A 15,289-nucleotide genomic window follows, 5' to 3' on the forward strand; every position below is an offset into this window, starting at 1 on the left:
AAGTAAAAAGGTAATTAAACATGGAGGAAATCTTTATTTAAAAGTTTGTTCTTAGTACCGAACATTTAAAAAAGTAAATGTCTTGTTCCACTTCTGCTTTCTGATTTTGTCAAAGTTCACAACGTCTAAAAAAACAAAACTGGCTTGAAGGCAATTATTCAAAGTATAATACTGCACAAGATTTCACATGTTTTGTTTGATTTATATTCCGGTTTCACTTAAAAACACTGATCAACAAAATCATGACAATAGCGAGGAATGTAATACTTAAAACAATTCTGAGAAAATGTTAAACGTCAACCCTGTTTTTTCTCCGCACAATATTCACATCAATAACATCGATACAGTCGTGCAAAGGAGAAACGATCTGTTCTCCAGCGGGATCTGATTCTCGTGGTTTGGAGATGAAAGGCCGGACCCATTCCACAAAGGAGTACAAGTCCATTTTTAGTTTTCTTATGTAAATACAAATACAATTTTCTGATTTTACACACAGAGAACAGATAATACAGAGAAATAAATGACACAAAAAGCCAAATAGTAGCAAGAAATTCTGTATCCACATTAATATCTACACATTATTACAGAAAGGTGACTACTTCTCAAAGTGCTGCGGTGCTGCCGCTTCAGAGCGTATTCTGCTTCAAACAATAAGCAGTAAATCAATTTCCCCACTGGGACTAATAAAGCAATATCTTATCAGCAACATGTGCTCGTGTACTTCTGATGCTCATTTAGCGTAATGTCCATCTTTGCTATCGGGTTCCACTTTTTGTTCTAAAGCATCTTCAGAAGAAATTATGATGACGATTTTTGGCCTCAACAATTGATTGTTCTGTTTAGTAGGAACCTGAATTAGCTGTACGACATTTTAGATCTGTCTTTTGTGTCCCGTGACGAGTCACTGTGACATAAACGCTGCGGTATCCATAGCAACACAGAGACACAATGTTCAGTCCTCCATTGGCTTTGAAAGTCAAACATGTATTCTCTCACTGCAACGGTGCAGAAGAACTAAACTACAGAACGCACACACACACACACACACACACACACACACACACACACACACACACACACACACACACACACACACACACACACACACACACACACACACACACACACACACACACACACACATTGTGATGAGACTATTTGAAGTCAATAAAACTGACTGACACCCTTCTGTCACGACCACGTTAAAAAGACCGCTAGATAATGTGCCGCTTCACACAACTGGGATTTTGCAGAGTTTGACGGAGTGTGATTCATTATTTATCTCAACAAAGTCAGTCAGGATTCATCCATGAGCTGCTACAAAAAAACATTAAATCTACAAAACCCAGGTCACAGCGCTAAGAGACATATTACTGCAGGTGTTTAGTTGTGTCTATATGTACATATAACAAGTGTATGCACATTCTTCATGTTCGTGGACGCCCATTAGATCTCAGAAGCTTTTTTATGAAGATGGCTGAATCTATTCAGACGTGCAGCCACGTGCACTGGTTTGATATCCCTGTAGAAAAGACGTGCACATGAGTAGTACAGTCTCTGTTTAAAGGGACTGTCGTCAAATATGGCTGTAAAATGCATTTTAGACTCTTCATTCTAATCAAAATATCTCTATTCAGTTGACAAATCTATTTAGTATACTTATACTTTCGATGTATCTCTTACAAGAGTCTATTATACCCTGTAAAATAGTTATTGTTGTATATACATAATACAATTGATGTATGTAAAAACATGATTAGTACACATCTGGGGGAATAAGCCACACAGTGGATTTCGGTCAGCCATTCTTTTGTTGAATTCTGATTGTTGTATATTTTGCTGATCGAAATAAACTAAATTCAAACTCAAAGTGTTGTCAGTTTCCCCCCTGAATGCGAGTGCGATACACATTGAAGTATGAATCAATCCACCCCGTGCTCTATTCTACGGCTGTGTGTGTATACACTTTAGAGGCGGTAGGCAATAATGGCTTTGATTTTGTATTTTTGTCTGGAATCACCCTGATGTAGGTATTTTGAGTGTGTGTGTGTGTGTGTGTGTGTGTGTGTGTGTGTGTCCTATCATGAGCGAGCAGAGAAGCAGCGCATGTACTCGGTGATCCAGGGGTTGAATTCTGGCTGAACCAACGTTCTGTCCTTGTCCAGGTTGGCAGTCGTGGCTCTCCGCCGTTCCGTCGTCTGGATCTGCACCTGGCGCTCCACCTCCCGCCTGGTCTTAGCACGAAGAGCCGACTGGTGGATCTACCGGGGAAAAAAAAGAACTTTTTCAGTTCCCCATCGTCACAACACGGGTCGCCGCGTGTAGCTCCTCCTCAGAAAGAAAGAGCACCTCAGTCGTCGACGCTGCGGGGCCAACGTTGTGCGTCTTCCTGCTCGCCATGTCCGCTTCCTTCTCTCCTGACCCGTACAGAGCGAAGGGATGTCTGCGGTCCTTGCCGTCGTCCCTGGGCGGCTCTGCTGGTGCGGGCCTGACCCGCTGCGAGCGCCACATTTGCTTTGAAGATTTGGCGGCTTTACTCTGCTGTGGTCTGGCTCCTCCAGTGTCTCTCTCTACAAAGAAAAAACAGGTTAAAGCAGCACACAAAATACATGATAAAACAGATGAATGAACATGTATAGAAGCAAATCATTCTCTTTCAAGATTTCTAAATGAATGTGAGTGAGGCTGTGTTGGATCACTCAGCCTACACCCAATTTTGTATATTCTATGTCACTTGTTGAACAATGTGATGTAAGTATTATTAATAGCACAACTTTTCTACATCTCTATATAAAAAGGGAGCATTTGTTGAAACTTTCGTGAGCTTTCATAGGTTTGTAATAAATCCCAGGAACCGAGTGTTGTTTATTTGGATCAGCTGTGACGCTCTTCCTGCACTAGGTGTCCCTGTTGATGTCGGTTTCTTGGTTGTTTGTTGCAGGTGCTGAATGGCGGGTCCTCTATATTTGACATGTCATTTTGAGGTTTGCAGAGTTTTTTTAAATAGTTGTGTCCACAAAAAGCTTATGAATCATGGATGATTGATGCTTTCCGTCTCCATGTGTGGAAGTCGGCCTCTCTGTCATCGCCCTACTACACATCACATCGATGTGTTGTTCTTTCTTTCATGTTGACAATGAATCCAACTCCACCTCAGGACTTGTGCACATTTACAAGGCACTGACACTAATCAAGGGCGGTGCTTTTATACTTTCTTTTTTTCTGTCACTTCATTTTTTTAAATTCGTTTAGACATATTAACATAAAACAAATACAAAAATATCAGATATAAACATAAAAATATATGTATATATATATATACATAATGTATATATATATATATACATATATATGTATATATACACACACATAAAACAGGACACAATGATACATATATATACACATGCATACATACACATATACACATAAATACATATACACATACATACACCCCCCCAAAAAGAAAAGAAAATAGAAAAGGAAAAGCAGCAGCGGCACCCCCTTAATTATCTTTTATTTGTACATTTGTATACTTTGAATTACCTCGGTCTTGGCTGCGAGTCTGCTCCTCTCTCTCCTCCGGTGCTTCTGTCTGTTCTGTGGCACCTTTAGGCCGTGATGAGCCTGAGAGGAGTGAATGTAACACATGTTACAGAGGAGCAGCTTGTAAACATCCCAACATGTTGCACAGAATCACACGTATGCCGGCTCATTGTTACCATGGACTGCTGACCCCGCGTCCTCCTTTGGAAGAGGAAGCCCAGACTCAGACTCAGGGGCTCTGCTCAGCTGCTCCTGCTGCTGCCGGTCCATCCTCGCCCCCTCACACTCCTCCAGCTGAACCTCCATCCCGTCTCCGCTGCATGTCTCGGGCTGGACCTGGTTCTTACTGGGAGGAGGGGGGCTTCTTCCTCCAGAGTCTGAGTCGCTGTCGGTGCCACTCCAGAACCAGGGGTTGTGCGCGTTCTCCAGCAGCCTGCGGGTCAGCCTGTACTTCAGCATCTCCTCGTAACACTTCGCGTAGGTCTCCCATTTGGGGTCTTTGAACTTCTTCATGTACTCCGAGCGCATCCTCTTGGTCACCATCTTGAGCTGAAAGCCATCAACAAGCAGACCGCGACGCTGTAAACATGCTCCACTTTCATGTAAAAGCTCCCGTCGCTTCACACACATGACACGTCTGCGAGGGTGTGTGAAACTTAATAGTAATACTACGCGTGCAGTTACACTATCTTACACGCAGAAACAACGTATTCGCTAAAAAAACAGCTACGACGTTTTCAGCGTACGTATCGGCGTCACCGCCAGACATTTAAACCGGGGCAACCAATGGCGGAGCAGCTGGAGGCTTCCCGCGGCTACAAGACCCGCCCACTTCCTCTTCTAGCCGAGGCTGGCCTCCATGGGGGGGGGGATCATAAATCTAGTTTAGAGTTTAGAGGAAGTCAATAACTCAGATTACGCAGGTTAAGTGTTCTGTCAACTCAATCGGTGTTGCACTGTTTGAAAACAGCGGACATGATTAAACGCGATGACGTAGGAGTCGTCCCCTCCTCTGATTGGCTTCGGCGATATAAACAACCGTTGAATATTCAACCGTCGTATGAACACTCGTCAGGCTATAACTAGATAGCTAACAGGCTGACGGCTGTGCTACATCCCCACAGTTGCATTTTCGTAATTGCGTCACTGGTATACGTCGGTGTTGTTGTTGTTGTCCACAGGCTTTAAAAATGGGCACATAAAAAAATCGTCGTCACGGATCTCATCAACTCCAGCACCGCAACAGGGTGTCAAACATATGGGTTAAACGAGGTGCCCGCTGCCCCCCTGTTATACCGTCATCATAACATGTGTCCGGGTGAATTATAGATGTGAGCTCATCAATATACAGCACCAATAATCGCATGCTAGCGCTTGCGGATAATAGCAACATCGTAGTACGTCACTCACAACCCCCCCCCCCCCCTCCCTCCCCACTCGTCCGTAAACGGTGCACGGCTGGACAGCATGAATGTCTGCAGACATTCAGAGCGCTGCGAGTCTAAATGCGTGGACAGTAAATATACTTACACCGGACTCGGGTTTCACGGGAGCGAAGCGGAACAGATGGCGGTCCACGGCGCTGCTGTAATCTGGGCAGCGTCCCGTAGCTCCGCCCACTTCAGGACGTAAAAAAAAATCCAAACACACCCGCAACAGGTGAAAAAAGACGATTAGTTGTATTGTATTTAGACTCAATAATATAGCTTAATTGAGTAACTTGTCGATTGTTAAATTGTGCTGCACAGTATAAGGTCAATATAAATAATGTGCGCAAGAAAGGGGGGGCACAGGGTGGTGCGTGCGCGCAACATACTTCATCGTGCTCTAAGGCCAGACCCAAACCCTCACACCCAGTTGACCTAATGAGCTTCTATGCATATAAGGAAAGGGCAGCGGGTCCGGTGTTGCCTAAAGATGGACTGAGAGCCGGACAGCTCACCGGGGTTCACAGCCGGGTGTCGGGTGTCCCGTGCTGCTGATCCCCGCGGTCTAAAGCGGAGCTGCCGCTGCTGCCCTGCATGGCGCATTCCTGGCAAGTCAAACTCCGACTGTCGGACCTTGCAGGCGTCACCTTTCACTACCTCTGTCGCCCATGAAGCCCCCAGCCAGCAGTGACCGATGGGGCAGATACATAAATCCTCCCTCCTTCTCACCCGACCAACTATGGACCTTTATGAACTTCCCCTGCATGGCACCTGTTCAGCTGATTGGTTTATGGTTAGAGTGTGTCAGACACACTTGTGCTTAAGCCAATTAAGCCTCCCCCGGATTTAATTGCTATGATGCTTTTGGTTACACTCCCCACCCCATTAAGAAGATTGTCATGGTTTTGAGGGCAGCCTTCATTTTGGTATAGCCTATACCTTAGTGTTAAATCGTCCACATTCCAGAATTTCTTCTATTTCCCAAAGCTTTTGTTTTTCACCCTCTCCCACTACCCTCCCGTCCCGCTATTAGAAAAACAAGGCCAGGGTCGAAAATACCAAATAATGGACTTTAATAAATTATCGTTATGTATATACACTTACATTCACATGTATTGGGCAACATGTTGTTATTCTTTTTTATTAAAGTTTTCTTTTTGGGTGGATGCATAGTTCAGTGGTGGATTTTCACAGCCGTTTTCTGTGCAACAGACAACAAACAGCTAAACAATATGCACATTTTTAAAAGAATTAAAAAATGCATATGAATGTCAACAGCGCAGACAGACAGTCCATTGACAGCAGAGTGTTGCTGTGACGCAGAGGGTGATCCTCCTTCTCGCTTGATCTCCAAATAGCTGGTGGTGTAAATAATGGAGAAGCCTGGAGATGAAGATTTAGAAGCACTTCCTGTGGACAATGCTGGGGCCTGCCTCGTCGTACTCCTGCTTGGAGATCCACATCTGCTGGAAGGTGGACAGGGAAGCCAGGATGGAGCCACCGATCCAGACGGAGTATTTCCTCTCGGGAGGGGCAATGATCTGGAGGAGAGAGAGGGAGACACAATGGATCAGTAAAGTGCTGTCATGAAGTCATGCGTAATCATTCATTTAAAAAAAAAAAATTATGTGTGGATAAACTGTAATGTTGTTGCTGTCATAATATGTACCTTGATCTTCATGGTGCTGGGGGCCAGAGCGGTGATTTCCTTCTGCATACGGTCAGCAATACCAGGGTACATGGTGGTACCACCGGAGAGCACGTTGTTGGCGTACAGGTCCTTACGGATGTCAATGTCGCACTTCATGATGCTGTTGTAGGCGGTCTCATGAATACCAGCAGATTCCATTCCTGGTCAGATAAGAAGGACAAGTGTTAAGCGGAGCTGGGGGCGTCTGGTTTGGCACAATAACTGCGCTGCGTAATAAATAAAGGATTGTCTGTCGTACCGATGAAGGAAGGCTGGAAGAGGGTCTCAGGGCAACGGAACCTCTCGTTTCCGATGGTGATGACCTGACCGTCGGGAAGCTCGTAGCTCTTTTCCAGAGAGGAGGAGGAGGCGGCGGTGGCCATCTCGTTCTCGAAGTCCAGAGCCACATAGCAAAGCTTCTCCTTGATGTCGCGCACGATCTCACGCTCAGCTGTTGGGGGACAATTTGATGAGAGTTGGTATGGAGTGACAAACGAAACACAGGCACCGTGTGCGCGCACTTAAGTGGGCTGATCTACTAAAGGTGGAAAGCGAATTGTTGTTGTTTCTTAAACACACACATCCCGTTTTCACCGTTAATCGACTTTAATAATCCAAAATAATATGCCTAATTTCCAGCATTATCGGGAACTGTGTACACTATGTGTTGCAATAGAAATAAAAAATAACAATTTTAGTTAGATGATAATTTAGATTCCACTTTGTCCGCCTAAAAGCTCTGTTGCTTCTTTCATGTGTTTTTGTTTTCGGAGTATAGGCTGAGTTCCTCACCGGTGGTCACGAAAGAGTAGCCACGCTCTGTCAGGATCTTCATCAGGTAGTCGGTCAAGTCGCGACCAGCCAGGTCCAGACGCATGATGGCGTGGGGCAGGGCGTAACCCTCATAGACTGGGACGTTGTGGGTCACACCATCACCAGCATCCAGCACAATACCTGAGGAGAGTCACAGTGAGAGTTTAGTAGAGTCCACGCGATAAAATATTTTAGGTTTGAGCGTAAAAGTGTGCCTGAGCGGGGTGCTTGAATGAGAATGTACGAATACACATGTCATAAGGGCTAAAGAGGAACGTAAACAGTCCCAGAAAGGCTGGTCGACTGTGCGTAAAAGGTGTGCGTAAAATGGGTAGTATAATATGTGTTGCAATTGTTGTATACTTTTATCGGCTGTATCAGTCAGTTACATTGTATGTTCTATAATAAAGACGACTGTATTTTTGTATTATGTATGTGAATCTGTGCGATGGGTAACAGCTGTTTCCTGCTGTCAGTCTTACCGGTGGTACGGCCGGAAGCGTACAGGGACAGCACAGCCTGGATGGCGACATACATGGCGGGGACGTTGAAGGTCTCAAACATGATCTGGGTCATCTTCTCTCTGTTGGCCTTGGGGTTCAGGGGGGCTTCAGTGAGCAGGGTGGGGTGCTCCTCTGGTGCGACTCTCAGCTCGTTGTAGAAGGTGTGATGCCAGATCTTCTCCATGTCATCCCAGTTGGTGATGATACCGTGCTCGATGGGGTACTTCAGAGTCAGGATACCTCTCTTGCTCTGAGCCTCGTCGCCGACGTAGGAGTCCTTCTGACCCATACCGACCATGACACCCTGAAAGAGGAGGAGAGGGCAAGATAATGGAAAGGTTACGTCAAATGATCCAAACAGAGAATGACCTTCTTCTGGTCAGATTAAAGTATTTACTGTGTGATGCATAAGGCACGTTGACCATTGCGGGAATGTGCCAAATGACAGCGTGGGCCACAGGGACAGACGGAGAGCAATTGGGTGACTGTCACACACGTGTGACTAATTTAGACTCAAAGAGTCAAAGGCCACATTGCTGGTGGTAAAAGGAGCCACATTTAAATGGCTCACGAAACGTAATGCCACCAAATATTATCTAACTGCACAAAATAACTAAATGCTGATGCCAAAATATCAAAATCTCAGCTCAATTAATTAACACTCCTGCAGGAGTCTATAGTCAATAGAGTGTGTAACTGCCTGTAGGAGTGTGTTATTAGTGTATTATATGTAATATATATAAATATTTCTGTAAAATATACTGTAAACCGAATTGTTTTTCTATATTTGAAAAATAGTGTAATTATTCCAGTAATTGTTTTTCTTATCCTACAACCAGGGGGCACACTTTCAGTCTCTTGTATTAATATCGATGAGGATTCTCTCTGCTGTTTACCTGGTGACGGGGGCGGCCGACGATGGAGGGGAAGACGGCCCTGGGGGCGTCATCTCCGGCGAAGCCAGCCTTTACAAGACCGGAGCCATTGTCGCACACAAGGGCGGTAGTTTCCTCTTCCTCACACATGTTGGATTCTGTCAGAGAGGAGGAGGAGGGAGAAGAGTTCAGCTCACTGAATCAAATCCGCGCCGTGAAACGTGCTGTGTGATTTATGTTTTGGTTTACTCGTTTCTCGTCTCTTACAAGCTCACACAGGGTGTCTTAATATTTAGAAACTACAAACGTAATTTACTAGGAAATAAGGAACATTTACTGGAGCATGAACCTGGTCAGACCCATGCCTCGCGCTAAACGGTTCCATGGCACACTGACAGCAGGCCATTACGCATGGTGTTATACGCCATGGATAAAAATCACATTGAAATTAAACAATCATAACTTCTCTATTTCTTGTCCTTTAGTTTCTGAATTTGTATCAACTACTCTTTCCTTCATATATATAGTCTTATAAATCTCCCTGAAGCAAAACCTGTGTTACAGTTCAGATGAATCTAAAAGCATTTTCTCTTTTCTCCTTATCAACTCTCTCAGGTCCGCTGTCTCTTTCTAATGAGTCTGAAGGTGCATCGCGTCTTGCTGCATCAGCACCTTCTCAGGATTTAGTGTAACATTAAGATGCTGGAGCCAACCAGTCAGTCTTTATCTCTCTATTAATTTATCTGTAAAAAAAAAAAAAAAATCCCAGCAAGGACAGTTCAGATCAGAGCTTCTCCTGCCCAGCACTGCATTTATATTCTACTGCTCAGAATATAACTACACAAATATCCCTTCTTTTTCTTCTTCTTCTCCTCCAGCATCGAGCCTCTCCTACAGGCAATCCTATCCTCCGGAGGAGTTGCCCATGTTGTCTCCAGTGGTATCTGGTCCTAGGCGTCCTGTCGCTGGCCGTCCTGCCTATGCTCCATGTTCCATAGCTGCTCTGGTAAAGGTCTTTTGTCTTGTGTCCCAACCTGGGTAGGAGGCTTCAGGAGATCTAGCAGGGTCTTACCTTAGGGGAGGGGGGGTGTCTGCGGCTTGTGAGAGAAAGACCCAATCAATGCGATTGCTGAACCAGCTACAATCTTCCTTGCTTGCCGGTCCACTTTATATACCCGACCTCCACCATTCACAAACCTCAGCACCGGACCCGATCCCGGCCCTCTGCCATATTAGGATGCTGACAGGCCCAGGGTGAGGAGTGGGTGTGGTCCAGCGCGCATGCGGAGGGAGGGGGATCCATTAGGTTAGAGGAGAGGGTCCTGGACTGACGCTGCGCGTGCACGACGAGGAGAGAGCGCGCGCCATATATGGAACTGTCGCTTTGACCTCCCATCAAGCCTCGCGGTCCCACCTCGAGGGCCGTACAAGGAGCGCGCGGTTCAGTGGGGGTTCTCTCGGGGAGACGCCAGTTGTTACCAACCAGGGTTGTAGATTTGCCTTAAAATGGGAAAATGCTGCACTCATGTGAACAGATTTAGACCAGGGGTAGAGCCAGGCCCCGATCTGTGACTGACAGGTCAACAACATGCTGCAGCCAGAAAGTGCCAATTAAGAGTTCAATTCACGTTACGTCATTTGTTAGAGCTGAGAGTTATATGGTCAGATTGAAGATTTGATGTGTACACAGATCACATGTGCTGCTTCATCAATCCAGTCGTGACAGTTGAATAATAATAATAATTTAAGAAGACTATTTGTAATTGATTGCACTAAATGCTGCAGCCTGATGAACTCCAGCGTGCATTAAGTTAAGCCCAATATGGCACAGAAAACCAAAGGCCTTTTAGCATTTATAGATTGTTCATATTTGTATTTATTTAGCATGTTATTATAACAAAAATACTGTGCGTGTGTTTGTTTGTGCGTGTGTGTGTGTGTGCGTATACAATCTTGTTCTTCAAAATTAGGAGATTGCAAACTTGAATCCCTTTTCTTAATTATGCCCTACTTTAAACAATGACTTTAATTCAAACTGTGCTACTGTGCAGACCACGTGGTCTCATATACACACAGGTCCACACAGTCTTTTTGAATAAATAAGGAGAGAACCTCCGAAACGGCCAACAGCTGAAACCATATCTGCAGGGGCTCCTCAGCTCTGTCACTGGAGCAGTTGGATTAATTATAACTCTAATGGAGGAGGGGGAGCTAGTGTTCATGAGCATGTGTATGTGTGTGTGTGTGTGTGTGTGTGTGTGTGCGTGCGTGTGTGTGTGCGCGCGGATGTGTGAGTGAGAAATGGAGTGTGTGCGTACAAACACGCACATGTATGTTTGTGTGTGTTTTGTGGCATGAGACATAACAAGGAGTGAAAGAGGAGGTGCAAAGGAGCTTATAATACACTCAAAGGAAGCGAGGAATGACAGGAACAGTGTGAAGTGTAGAGGAAAAGAGACAGGGACACACCTAAAGACACAGAGAGGACATCAGGCTTCATTTGGTGTAGATGAACAGCAGAGACACAGAGGAGAGAGACAACTAATGACACCTTGGGACAACTGGGGATTCCTCAAGCAACTAATGTTCCAATGTATTGATACAAAGTGAGAATCCATGCAAATGAATACCGCTGGAACTTCATGTGCATGACAAGAGAAAAAAACATGTAGATTTTTCTTTCTTTCATATTTTTGTCACAGAAAGTTAAATGGTCTACAAGGAGAGAAGCATAACAAACATTAGTGAAACATTGCTTCTCTTAATTACTGGTTTCAAACACACGCCTTATTATTTTGCTCTCATGTCATAACCTATAATTCAATTAAATTCAGTTTTTTTGTATAGCCCAATATCACAAATTACAAATGTTCCTCAAAGGGCTTTATAATCTGTACACATATCTGTCCCTATAACGCTGGATTTATGTGGGAGGAGATCAATGTTAAGTCTTATTTGCTTCTTATACTTATTTAATCAGCAGGAAGTGTTATAGTTGTAAAGAAAAGTTGCCTTAATTGGCTCTAGAGGTTTTCAGAGAATATTGTTTCTATGGTGTGTGTGTGTGTGTGTGTCAGAATCAGAATCAGAAACAGGTTTATTGCCAAAGAATGAATGTTTTCACAAACAAACGAGGAATTTTTTTTGGTGGAAGGTGCAACATTTGGACATGACAAACAACAATCAACGCAAGGAGGAGAGGAGGAGGAGGAGGAAGAGGAGAAGGAGGAAGAGGAAGGAGCGAAGAAGGAGGGAGAGGAAGGAAAAGAAGAGGTGGTAGTGCAGTCAGTGTGTGTGTGTGTGCGTGTGTGGGTGGGTGGGTGGTGGTGGGAGGGCGTCAGGGAGTGGAGGGGCGGCAGAGCAAGGTAGAGCTACTTTTATGCACTTGTTGTGAGCCATTTGGGACCCGAGCGCCTGTGAAACGCCTAAAATGTAAAGGGGCTGGCAGTTGTCAGGCAGTGGGAGACGGAGGGGAGGGGAGGTCAGAGGGGCCGAGGGGGAGGAGAGTCCAGCCACAGTCTCCTGGAAAGTCTGCTCGGGGGGGGGGGGGGGGGACAAAGAGGGAAGTGAAAGGGTGTGTGCAGCAGGTGGGATAGTTTGTCAGAAGATATGTGAAACCTGGCCAGCTGAGCGACTTTGGACAAACAGGGTATTATGCTTTTTTTTTTTTTTAGAAGGACAGTTTGTTGTTGATAGTGTCTGATAGTGGTCAAGTGACAGTTTAAGTAAAAGACAAGAGAGAGAAATGGAAAGGTAGAGTTTAAAATGTTGTTGTTGTTCACGCATGCTCAGTCTTCCACGTTTCTACCTACTCAGTGAGATTTGTATTTCAGTCAACACACTGTGTGTCATGAGAGCACAGAGGGTCAGAGTGACAGAGGAAGGGTAAGAATAGCACACGCCTCGGCATCCAGGCGCTGGAACCAATACATTTGCCGTGCACAAGTGTCCTACCTTTTTAAGTGTGGCAGTGTGCTCTACGACAGAGGCTACACCGCGCTGCATGTACAGTACAGAATCTACAGGAGGCGGGCCGGAGATTAGTTACCTCAGGTGGTACAGTGAAGAAAGTTTGAGGATACTGATGAGGATGTTGTAATTAGACAAGTACAAATACTTCAGGGAGAGTTTTTCTTTCATTTTTTAAGTTTGTTGAAAATAATAGTCTGTTTTTTGTCTTGAAATTTATAAAAACTGTGAACATGTCCTTAAATAAGTACATTGTGTGGTTTGATCCCATGAAGTTTATCTTCTGCTTCCTGTTTAGCCTTACTGAGCCTGCATCCTAATGAGAGTAAACAAGACTCCTCATCATCTCCGCTGTCTATCTGTTCAACTTTTTCCTGAAGTGAATTCATCGTTTTAATGTAATTTATAGAAGAAGGTTCTTGGTCTTTCACCACAGAGAGGCAGAACTGGGAGAATGATGACTATGATGACTACATGATCATTGGGACTGTCGGGCAAGAGAAACAAGATATTACTGTGCCTGTGAAGTGCAACTTGTTTTAAAGTGGCGGGATGTCTGATATTGACAGTCAATTTTTTATAAAAAATAATGCTGAATGTGGTTTATGAGACTCTGCACCATTAAACTTCTGCATGGTCTCCTATACCATTAACCACCATGGTGTGTTTTGGTTGAGCACAACCGAAATGCAGATTTCTTTCGAAATGTATGTGTTATTTTGATCTTTATTTTCCTGTCTGTGGCAATAAAAGGCTTAAAGCCATGTATTTCAAGTGACAAACAAAGAAATTATCTTATTTCTTTGTTATGCAAAGCTGAAAAGGGTCAGAACCTCAGTTCCTGGAGTTCTTCAAATAGCCCGGGCAGATACCGTGGAAAGCGAAGGGACCTGGAATTGGAAACCCTTGCGAGGCTGAGCAGCACCTGGCGAGCTGCGTGAACCAGCTGAGCCGTCCTCTGCAGAACAGGAACAACTGCTGCCTCTGCTGGAAACTCTGTTCAGCTTCCGATCCAACTAAATTAGAGTTTACTCAATTGATCTTCATGTTAAATTATATTAGGCCTACATGTCATTTAGCTGACAATTTTATCCAAAGCGACTTTCAATCACGTTACATTCATACACCGTAGACACAGCTACAGGGAGCAATTCAGGGATAAGTGTCTTGCTCAAGGACACAACGACTAAGGTCGGGATTGAACCGCCAACCCTCCGATTGAATGTCAGACCTGCTAACTACTCACCCACAGTCACCACACATGTAATCTTAACCTATACCTCACAAGAGCAAGAGTCTACTCGCATGAGGGTCAGCACAACCTGCAGCAGCTGAATAAACACCACTTATTGACAGGACGTTTTATTTTGGTATGATGGATTGAATGAACATTGTTCCCGCACTAACCTGCAGGGAGCAGTGCAACACTTGTATGATGCAACACCACCACCTACTGGCAGCACGGACACACCGCATGTTCATTTGTGAGACAAAAACACTGAACAGGGAAGAGTGAAACAAATATGTAGGACAGAAAATGACTGAAGTATGAATGAATACAAGCATGAATAAATACAGAAATAAATGAATGCTTAAATAAATTTATTTATTTAAAAAAATACAGGGATAAATAAATAAATGCTTAAATATTTGTATGAATAAATAAACAAATACAGGAATAAATAAAGACATGCTTAAATAAATGTATAAATAAATTAATTCAGTAAAAATAAATAAATGCTTAAATAAAATTATAAATAAATAAATACAGGAATAAATAAATATAAGTTGTACCTAAACAGGACACCATTAAATAAACCTATTTCTACATTTCTGTATTTCTTCATTCATTTATGTCTGTATTTATGTGTCCACACGTATTTCTTCATATATTTATGCCTGTATTTATGTGTCCTTTTATGCAAATGAGCTGGCGCGGTCTGAACCTCATTGTTAAACAGGATTGGTCAAGTAGGGGAGCAAGACAGAAGCAATGATCCCTGGCACATTATTTATTCATGCTGTGATCCATGTGTGCTAGGATTTAGATGGCCAACACGTTTCCTCTGCAACGTCCTTATTCTCTTGTACTGATCATAGTTCATGCTCGATCTTCACTTGATTCTAGTCGAGGTTTCAAGACTGTTTGTTCGGTACGATGGAGGAAGAGCGACGACAAGGAGACAAACTGTTGCTCCTCGTGCACAAGTTCATCCGTACACTCACTCTGATTTACAGAGCACACCAGAGGTCAGTGACCCCTTGATGCTAAATCAAAAACACTCCTCTGAACTCACACACATTACTATGTAATATGTGTGTTCTACTCCTCGGCAGCCATTGGTTTCAGTTAATTACAATAAACATAAACCTTGTGAGATGTTAAACGTTGCAGGGAAATAATGTGATTCCTTTTTCCGCATTTTAAGTTGAACCTACATCACTGCATCAGTAAGTACTGCCCAAACA

General features: G+C 44.0%; 2 protein-coding genes across 3 annotated transcripts; both read right to left on the reverse strand.

The window, feature by feature from the left end:
• Positions 1 to 14: 14 nt before the first annotated feature.
• On the reverse strand, positions 15 to 5,169 carry ccsapb (centriole, cilia and spindle-associated protein b). Of its 2 annotated transcripts, XM_056412265.1 has the most exons (5): positions 5,074 to 5,169; positions 3,720 to 4,092; positions 3,544 to 3,624; positions 2,350 to 2,570; positions 15 to 2,261 (listed from the first exon to the last, which is right to left on the reverse strand). In XM_056412265.1, exons 2-5 carry the CDS (start codon positions 4,084 to 4,086, stop codon positions 2,082 to 2,084), a joined length of 849 nt encoding a protein of 282 aa, XP_056268240.1. In that variant the 5' UTR covers positions 4,087 to 4,092; positions 5,074 to 5,169; the 3' UTR covers positions 15 to 2,081. The 2 variants fall into 2 exon arrangements, with proteins under 2 accessions (XP_056268240.1, XP_056268239.1); XM_056412264.1 differs by lacking the exon at positions 5,074 to 5,169 and having other exon boundaries at positions 3,720 to 4,941.
• An 857-nt stretch (positions 5,170 to 6,026) lies between these two features.
• acta1b (actin alpha 1, skeletal muscle b) lies at positions 6,027 to 10,030 on the reverse strand. Its single transcript, XM_056412346.1, has 7 exons — positions 9,924 to 10,030; positions 8,873 to 9,009; positions 7,956 to 8,280; positions 7,453 to 7,614; positions 6,920 to 7,111; positions 6,640 to 6,821; positions 6,027 to 6,511 (listed from the first exon to the last, which is right to left on the reverse strand). Exons 2-7 carry the CDS (start codon positions 8,999 to 9,001, stop codon positions 6,368 to 6,370), a joined length of 1,134 nt encoding a protein of 377 aa, XP_056268321.1. The 5' UTR covers positions 9,002 to 9,009; positions 9,924 to 10,030; the 3' UTR covers positions 6,027 to 6,367.
• Positions 10,031 to 15,289: the final 5,259 nt, after the last annotated feature.

This window comes from Pseudoliparis swirei, chromosome 4, assembly GCF_029220125.1.
Source record: "Pseudoliparis swirei isolate HS2019 ecotype Mariana Trench chromosome 4, NWPU_hadal_v1, whole genome shotgun sequence".
Lineage (NCBI taxonomy): Eukaryota > Metazoa > Chordata > Actinopteri > Perciformes > Liparidae > Pseudoliparis > Pseudoliparis swirei.